Source organism: Drosophila rhopaloa, unplaced genomic scaffold (genome assembly GCF_018152115.1).
Source record: "Drosophila rhopaloa isolate 14029-0021.01 unplaced genomic scaffold, ASM1815211v1 contig_3, whole genome shotgun sequence".
In the NCBI taxonomy this organism is placed as follows: Eukaryota; Metazoa; Arthropoda; class Insecta; order Diptera; family Drosophilidae; genus Drosophila; species Drosophila rhopaloa.
In genome coordinates, this window is record NW_025335123.1 from 16,204,273 (window position 1) to 16,213,789 (window position 9,517).

Below are 9,517 nucleotides of genomic sequence, written 5' to 3' on the forward strand. Positions count from 1 at the left end.
AAGTTCTACTATTTACCCTACTTCATAGATACGTTAATGTAATAGACCTTGAGTGCGTGTTATCATCACTTATAATGATAAGTTCCATGGAAAGCCGTATAAAATGAATCAGAAATTTCTTTTAAGACGTTTACATCTACAAACGTTTCTGATTTAGGGCCCATTATTATTCACCTCCATTGACTTGCCTCCGGTTCGCACCTGTGGACGTCCGATAAGAGCAATCCGGTCCGTCTGCTCGTCGGGCAGATAAGTTCTTTGTTTTGGGCCCACCTCCCACTTGGACTGCAGTGCTCCAATCAGTTGGAAAAACGACGCAGCATGGGCCATACGACGATCCGCAGCAGAGGGGAGCTCCTGGTAGTGGGCCTACTCCTTACACTGGGACTCCAGGTGGTCAGATCTGAGTTTGGCGACCTGGCCGGCGATTGGCTGGTGGATTATGGTCAGTCGGAGCTCCGATTGCTGGAGGGCGAAAGTCAGCAGGTGCAGCTGCATATATACAACGTCCAGCCCAAGGATGCTTCCTTGGATTACAGTTTTTTGGTCTACTCGAAGGACGAGCAGAGGGCTTCGTCTCTGGTCACGATAAAGAAGGAGGATTTCGATCAGTTGGGTAGCTGGCGCGGATTAGTCGATGTTACTGGCGAGCGATTTGGATATAGTTCGTTGGAGGTGGAGCTGCAATCGGCTGGAGAGAAGGAGGTGCATCCGAATCCCCTGGCCATCGTGGTCCTAAGATCGCGGGTGGTCGATGAACGTGTCACCACCTATGTGTCCGCCGCTTTGGCCCTGTTGATGTTCCTCAATCTGGGCACGGTCTTGGATCTGCATCGGCTGGCGGGGATCGTTTGCCGACCCGTTGGACCGGTGGTGGGTGCGGTCAGTCGGTTTGTGGTGATGCCCGCCCTTGGATTTGGACTGGGGCGTGCCCTTTGGCCGGGGGCGTGGCCAATGCAACTGGCCCTCTTCTACACCGCACTGGCGCCCAGTGGCGGTCTGGCCAACGTGTGCGCCGTCTTCCTCAAGGGAAACCTCAATCTTTCGGTGGCCACCACCACGATCAACGGCCTGCTGGCCCTCGCCTTCCTCCCCATCTGGATCCTGGTGCTGGGCAGGCTCCTCTACGAGGACGATGAGCTGGCGGTGCCGTTTGGCCAGCTCTCTGGCGGAGCGGCTGCCCTGGTGGCCTGTCTGGCCATTGGCGTCCTCCTGCGTCTCTGCCTGCCGCGCACCACGCGCTTCATCTTCCGCTTCCTGAAGCCCCTCTCCGTCATCCTCAGCTTGTGTTTGGTGGGGCTGACCGTGGGACTCAACTGGTTCGTTTTCCTCGAGTTTACCTGGCAGGTGAGTGGTGGCTCCAAATGGGCATCTTAAACTCTTTTTTCTTTTTACTTATATTTACATATAAAATCATAAGACTTTTGGTCAATATGTTGTTCCTCAAAATCAATTTCCTTTCCATTTTAAATTTTAAAATATAAATGTTTTCTTTTTAAATCGTTTTTTAATTTAGTGAGTAACAACTGTTAATAATTAAGATATGACATACTTTTTAGTGGACAAAAGTAACTATTTTTATAAAAACTAACCTTTTTAAAATACAAATTGAAAGAATTCCAATGAAATAGAAATATACATTTCAAATTTTAAAACATAAATGTTTTCATATCAAATATTTATTGAATTTTAGTGAGTAATAGTTTTAAGTAAAGTATTTTAATAATATATAATGATAACTTAGGATAGAATAAGTATTTAGGCATGCACTACTTATGTTAGAAATGTTTTCATATCAAATATTTATTGAATTTTAGTGAGTAATAGTTTTAATTAAAATATTTTAATAATATATGATGATAACTTATGACAGAATAGGTATTTAGGCATGCACTACTTACATATATGCTGCACCACTAAATGTATACTGTATATGACTTGTTTCCCCTCAGGTTCTGGTGGCTGCCCTGTGCCTGCCCCTCGCTGGTTACCTGGCCACCTACCTGCTGTCCAAGCTCCTCTGCCGATCGGCCACCGACGCCCTGACCTTGGCCATCGAGGCCAGTGTCCTGAACATGACCATGCCCATTGTGCTGCTGCAGTCCAGCCAGCTGGAGCAGCCACAGCTGGATCTGGTCCTGGTGGTGCCCATTGCCTCGTCCCTGATGTCGCTGGTCCTGGTGATCCTGTTCTATGGGGTTCGGCGATGCCTTGGCTGGAACAAGCGGCAGGATGAGGATGGTTTCGATCACAAGCAGCTGATCGCAGAGCACGAGGAGCAAGAGGGTGACGTCTACCAGCGGCCTTAAATCGATCCTAAATTATCGGATTTATTGATCCTATTGCCTTATCGATTGAACCTATCGAAAGAAGAAGTTTTATATTACGTAACTTAGTCTGAGGGTTATTTTAATTTCATACAATTTGATATAATTTTAGTATCTAAGAATTAAGTTTGAAAATATTTGTAGATTGTGTAATATTTAAGTTAATAAAATAAAAACAAATTTATTAAGAGAGTAGCACTCCGTTCAATATTTTTAAAGTTTTAATAAATAACAAAATAATGGGATAAATAGAAAAATTAATATATAAACCATTTATTTTATCCTTTGTTTCGTTATCATTAAGTTCATTTGATAACTTAAATTGTAAGTTATTTAATGAGTGCCACAGAATGTGATCGCTTGCCCCAAGGTGCATCGGCCGCTGGACAAACCTGGTCGGCGTTTGGGAACTCTGGATGGTGGGGCATGATGTCATCAGTTCGGTGCGATGCATGGCTGCCTATTACGACACACGAACATGGCACATGGTACGGTACATACAGTACCCATATATATAAATATATGTATATATATATATTACATGTACACTACTGGCCAAAATAATAAGTACATAGGTAAATGTATCATTTCTTGAGACATAGCTCGAAAGCTATCGAATGGAGGGCTGCTAGTTGATTATATTTTGAAAGGTTATTGTGTTGTAAAACATTTAAATCAAAAATGAAAATGGGGAACCCCATTTATCTAGTGCTAAGCCTAAATTTGTTCTGGATGGTCGTTTTTGGTCTGGTCAAAATAATAAGTACACTTCCATTATTCACAAATTTGAAAGGATTACGTTTAGAATTGGACTACGGTATGTTGATTTTTAATGATTTCTTGCATTTTAAGTATATTCGGGTTACAAAAAATTCTTTAGATGGGCCGAAAAAAGCATTGTACCCTGGAAGAAAAGAAGATTGCCTTGAATCTTCAACAAGAAGGAAAAAGTCTACGAGAACTTGCGACCAGCCCTGGACGCTCGGTGTGTTTTATTCAGAATGCCTTAAAATCGAAAGATCCTTCCGAAAAACGAGGAAGGAAGAAGAAATCTTCCCAAACGACGGACACCCGCATCGTCAGTCTGGCAAAAAAGGATCCCTTTATGTCTTCCAAGTCCACTGCCGCTGAAATCGGCAATGCAATATCATCTCGAAAGGTTCGGTGCAGACTTAAAAGTGCCGGCCTAACAGGACATATAGCCAGAAAACTTCCTTTACTTCGGAAAAAAAATTTACAGATGAGGCGCCAGTTTGCACAAAATCATTTGGCATGGTCTGGACCAGAAGGTTCTAAAAAAAGGAACAATGTGTTATGGAGCGACGAATCAAAAATAAACCTTTTTGGTAACGACTCTAGACGTTATGTACGACACCCAAAAGGTAAAGAATTCGACCCCCGGTACACAAAGAAGACCGTTAAGCACGGAGGCGGATGCATAATGGTTTGGGGCTATTTTTCTTGGCATGGCGTTGGTTCGATACATCGCATAGCTGATATTATGACCCGATTTGGGTATAAAAGTATACTCGCTAACGTTATGCTACCATATTCTGAGGAAAACATGACTTTGAGATGGGTCTTTCAACAAGACAACGACCCAAAACTCACCTCAAAGCTGGTCAAGGCTTGGTTTACCGAAAACGAAGTAAATCTTATGAGTTGGCCAAGCCAGTCTCCGGACTTAAATCCGATTGAGAGCCTATGGGAACACTTAAAACTTCGTATCGGCACAAATACTTTTCGAAATGCCGCAGAATTGTGGACATTTGTCCAAAAAACCTGGTATGACATTCCAATGGATACTAGTAGCAAGCTTATTGCTAGTATGCCAAAACGAATCGCCAAAGTTGTACAAAAAAAGGGTGGCTATACTGGATACTAGTTACAGATTAAGAAAATCAAGGAAATGTTGAAAAATTGTTGTTAAGTTTTGAGTTTTTGAGTTTGTAGAATTGGTGTACTTATTATTTTGACCAACCCATTTTTATGTTTTTTAGATATAATCAACCACAAACTTTATAAATGAATTGAAAAATGCCTATGCTAACTATTTTTATAATCTAATATATATCAAAAAGCTATAAGTAAATTTAAGCTTTTCTTTATGACCATTAAAGAAGTTTTACGAGAAGTTAAAGAAACCGTACAAGGGTGTACTTATTATTTTGGCCAGTAGTGTATATGTATAGTGTGTGTGCACGTGTTTGTGTAGGGAGGAAGATATAAAAATAAGTGCTACCTTTGCCTGCACACGTGTGTGCTGGTGTTGGTGTGCGTGGTCAACTAACGGTTCACGCGCGGAACGCATAACCGAGCCCCATCATACCCCCCACCCCCCCGAAAACCCAAAAACACCCCCCCACCCCCGCCGACCTCGTTAGAAAGCCCCGACAATGTCCTTTCGGGTATAAATACATTTTGCAAAGGTGGCATGGTAAGGTAATAATGGTAATCATAATTTAACAGGAACTTAACTATCCATAACTGGGATTAAAATTATTTTACACTTCATTGGCATCGCATAAAATTCGTGGGCTTATTACTATTTGTATTATATTGACCGATGGAAGTTAACATTTGTTAGAGGATATCGGTTTAGTATGTATCAAATAGTTACACTGTAAAATATTTCGGGCGAGCTTAGGTAGCCCTAAAGTATTGTTTTTGCTTCACATTTGGTCTTGCCTAACCAGTTGATATCTCAAATCCTTAAAAAAAGGTTTTTTTTAACAAATAGTCAACAAACTGTTTTTTAATCCAACGGAAATACTATAAAAACTATTTATGTTTAATTTGGTCATAATATTATTGTAATTGGTTTTCCCAAAATTATTTAATTTTTGTGCTATTCAGTTTTTATCGAAATAATTGTTATCCCTCAAATGCACATTGAACACCCATTGTGATGTAGTCAAGTTGATACTTTTCAAAAACTGTTTCGTTCGAATGCCCTCCAGGTGGTTTGGCCATTGATTGAATTCGTTCGTTGTTTGCTGGTTTTGATTACAGCCCAAAACTAGCGACTATGCCTAAACGTGTACCTATACCTATATCTATACCTATACCTATACCTATACCTATACCTATACCTACTATACCTATACCTCTACCCATTCCCCTCCGCTGGCACCACTCGATTGCCTCTCTCTGGAGGCCCATTGAAACAGTGGCGGCGTACGTTTTGCAGCGACTGTGGGCCGCCCGCTCATTGGGCTACACTTAGCAGCGATTCCAGTGAGTTTCGAGATTTTATTAGCCTCGGATGGGATGTGGGTTGGACTGGCATGTGAGAGGAGATGCCGGGAGGCTGGGAGCAGTTAGTGGCTCCTACCCATTCCACTCCCTATCCCTAACCCTATTCCTATTCCTATACCTATTTCTATCCCTATTTCTATCCCTATTTCTAACCCCAATCCTATCCCTATCCATTTCCCTATCCCTGTCCCCATCCGTGGCCATCCCGTCCAGCATAATATGCGACTCCATTGACCGTTCTGGCCTGCTGCTGCGCATTGCAGTTAACCTCAAAACGAACAATGCAGCAAGCACACTGAAAGAATCAGGATGGTCGAAATAAATATAATTATTTTTTTTTTTTGTTTTAACAGAGCTTAACCTATTTCGTAAACAGACCTGTTGTAAATCTATTTGATTTGGCCTTTAATAAAATTGGCTAATGGCATCTTAAACAGCATTTTTATTTTCATAATAGTTGGCTTTATTTAGTTTTAAATTTGTCTTTCAAGTCAGTTATATCAATCAGACATTGGATATAGGTTATACCCTACAAAAATGAGTCCATCAGTAATTTGTCCTTTAGATCACTTTTGAATATTTTATTCTCAGTGTACCCATGGTGCTCCATTTTCGGTCTGTGCCAAGACAACTTTGAAAAGGAGTTGCAGCACTTTTTCGATGAGGCAATTTCATTCTCAGCTGGGCTTTTGCCCCATTGGCGGTGCAGCTGCACTTGAGCGAGGGGGGGAGGGGGGTTAAAAGGCTGGTGAATGCGGGGAAATGGTGAAATGGATACGGGGGGAAGGGTCGGGTTGGATGGCTGGGGGTAAATAGTGGCAGCCGTTGGCAGGGGCCACAAGTCAAAGCAAGGCATTTGGTTTCGTTTCGTGACATTTGGATGATTTCTGCCTATTTCCTGGCCAAAACACACAGCCCCCCGACCCTCCTTCCCCCTCCTTAACCCTTATAGCCCAGCCCCCCCCACTCCCTTCTTAACCCTCTGGCCGACTTTAATCGCGTGCTTGGCGCACATTTTAACGCTCGACGTTTTCAGTTGACGGTTGCCACAGCAACACAACACGAACTGCAAATGCAATGCAAAAGAGCAGTGGGCAAATTGAGGGGGGTGGTGGGTGACCAGGTGGGTGGTGCCTGGCCGGTGACAGGTTGGCCATGGGCGGATAGTGGGTGCTGGGATCTAACCTATTTACAACCGAGGAAGGTGCGTTGTCAAATCGCTTCTCGCTGCTCTTCATTTCCTGTCTCCATTTCCAGGCGCAAAAAAAAAATCTGCCAGGAAATTCACTTGCACGCCAGTCGCAGTTACGGCCAACAAAACAAAACAGAACAACAAAAAAAATAAACAAAAATTGCCAAAATAAAACGGGGAGCGAGGAAAAACGAAAAATTCAAGTCAATTATCCCCAGCACGTGTACATAAATATTATGCGTAATTATGGCGCTCGAGATGGCGATGGCATAATTAGCCCTGTTACTTCTATATGCGCTTATTATGGGGCTCGTGTTGCTGTTGTTGTTGCTGTTGCTGTTGCTCTGCCGACAGTCCTCAAACTGTCAACGCATATTGAGCAGGAGCAGCTACAGTCACACAGTAGAACCAATGCCTTGAATACCCTTTAAACAGCCAGGTAATCCTTGGAATCGCTTACCAAATAAATCCACTTCCCACAATACTCACTTGAGAACAAGATGGGCTAGTTTAGTTTATATACTTTTGTAGTTATAAAAGAAATATCTGATTTTCATCAAATTTACTATACAAAATGTGGGCTTAACAGTATCAGAAAACAATTGCATTTTATCAAATATTTATAAAATAAAATAACTTGATCAAAAAAAGTTGAATGTCGATAGCTTTTAAAATCGAGTGAGAAAACATGCAGATCTGGAAAATATATAATATCCACAAACTTTCTTCAAGCATCTCACCCAAAATCGTAGTATCCTTGCAACGTGTTATCAAAATTGAACCAACGCAGAATTGATACGAAAAATAGAATACTAATTTAGGCATGGAATTCACTTATATGCATTTGGAAAAGAAACTCATTTGGAAGGGTAATAAATAACACACTAAGAAAACCGAATTCTTGTATATTTCCATATGCCATCGAAAGGTGGTTAAAGGAGGACATTACAAATTTGTATTAACAACTTCTTTTCATATTTAGATCTGGCATTCAGATTCAGTACAGGGTATGACCGGGCCAATAACAGCCTGTCGGAAAAGGCAGGACGCTAAACATGCGCGTCTCATGAGCCAAAATTAATGCAAATTCGCTTGCCCCCCTCCATCGTCCTTCGGTTGCCCCTTAGTCCTGCTGGGTCCTGCCACCTGCCACCCCCCACCCCCATCGCCCGCCTCACGCCACTGGCAAGTGCAAAGGAAACGCACAGTTGAATAATGTAAGGTTATGCTAATGTGCAGGACTCGACGGGGGCTGAGCACAGGTACGCACAGGTGTACATTACACATTCGCTGCATTTGCTTTGGCATTTATGGGGGTCGTCCTCAGCAACTCAATAGCTCCCCACACCCCCACGCCTCCCCCGCCACACTCTACGCGAAAAGGGAAAGTGCAAGTGGAAAGTGTTTGCCATAACCGAGAACGATTAAATTAAATATTCAATTTCCTTTGCCCAGCCGGAAACATTTGACATCGGCCAGCAGTCGCAGCAAGACCTCTAGTTATATATATATATATATATATATATATATATATATATATATAGTGGTATATATATATATGTATATAAATAATATTTGCCCTTTATGAGTTATCATTTTTTAAGTAACTTACGTCCTGCACTTACTTAATGTACGTTAAAGTAGCACAAGTTTGTACATGTTTATCATATATTTTAATAATTATAATACATAAGATTTACAAGTTAGCAACAATCACATTTGCAAATATTTCAAAAAGTTTTCATATTAAAGATACAAACAAGTATGAAGTAAACTTTTAAAAAGCTTTGTATTTTTTAAACGATATTAAAAAGAATTAAAATAACATTAACATTACATTTTTAAATGTTAACCAGGGAGAAAATACAATATCTTCTCGACACACAGGTCGAAACAATAGCCTAAAATGGGGTAAAAAAATGAATCAATGAAAACGCTTTTATAGAACATTTTAATTGAAGCGCATCTACATGCAGATATTTTTAGGTCAGTCCTGCAATTTTGTCTTTTTTCCGGGCAGATCTGTCCTTATTTGAACTCGTTTAATTAACATCATTGCCGTGGCCAAGTGCTGAAGTGAAAATCGTTTTACTCAGATTAAGCCGCAGCAGGGGAGAACACAATTCATTTAGCCATTAATTTAGGTATCAATTAAATGTACATTTTCATATACCTATGTTTGCTTTTTTGTGTTTTTTGTTGTTGGTTACTTGTTACTTGACCTGTTTTTCAATGCTGCCAACAGGCATCACTGCTGTGTACCGTGTGTGTATCAATGTGGGAACAAAAGGTACAGGAAATTTAGTTGCACTTGACAAGATGATGGACGACAGATACCGCTGCATTGCCCCGCCCACTCTCCCACCCGCCCACTCTCACTCCCGCCCACTCTCACTCCCGCCCACTCTCAGCCATTCCATGCGGCGCTATGCGGAATGGTATTGTGGTTCCTGTGGGAACCACGATGGTGGAGCAGGGGGGTGGAGCAGGGGGTGAAGCAGGGGGTGGAGCAGGGGGGTGGAGCGGGGGTGCTGCGGCGTTGATGGCCGAGCAGGAGTTGGATAGGGAAAGGTAAACGTTGCCGCTGTCAAAATGTCGTCATTGTTCATTCATGAAATGTTCGCCTTTTTACATTTTACCCAACAGCAGAAGCTACGGCGATAGCAGCAAAAACAGTGAGAGAAATAACTGCGACTTCGACTTATTGACAAGTATTGTCAAATATGTTGCATACCTTTAA

At 41.8% G+C, this 9,517-nt stretch overlaps 1 protein-coding gene across 1 annotated transcript; it reads left to right on the plus strand.

Moving 5' to 3' along the window:
- Positions 1–196: 196 nt before the first annotated feature.
- Positions 197–2,522, plus strand: LOC108043919 (P3 protein). Its single transcript, XM_017122740.2, has 2 exons — positions 197–1,347; positions 1,953–2,522. Exons 1-2 carry the CDS (start codon positions 322–324, stop codon positions 2,307–2,309), a joined length of 1,383 nt encoding a protein of 460 aa, XP_016978229.1. The 5' UTR covers positions 197–321; the 3' UTR covers positions 2,310–2,522.
- Positions 2,523–9,517: the final 6,995 nt, after the last annotated feature.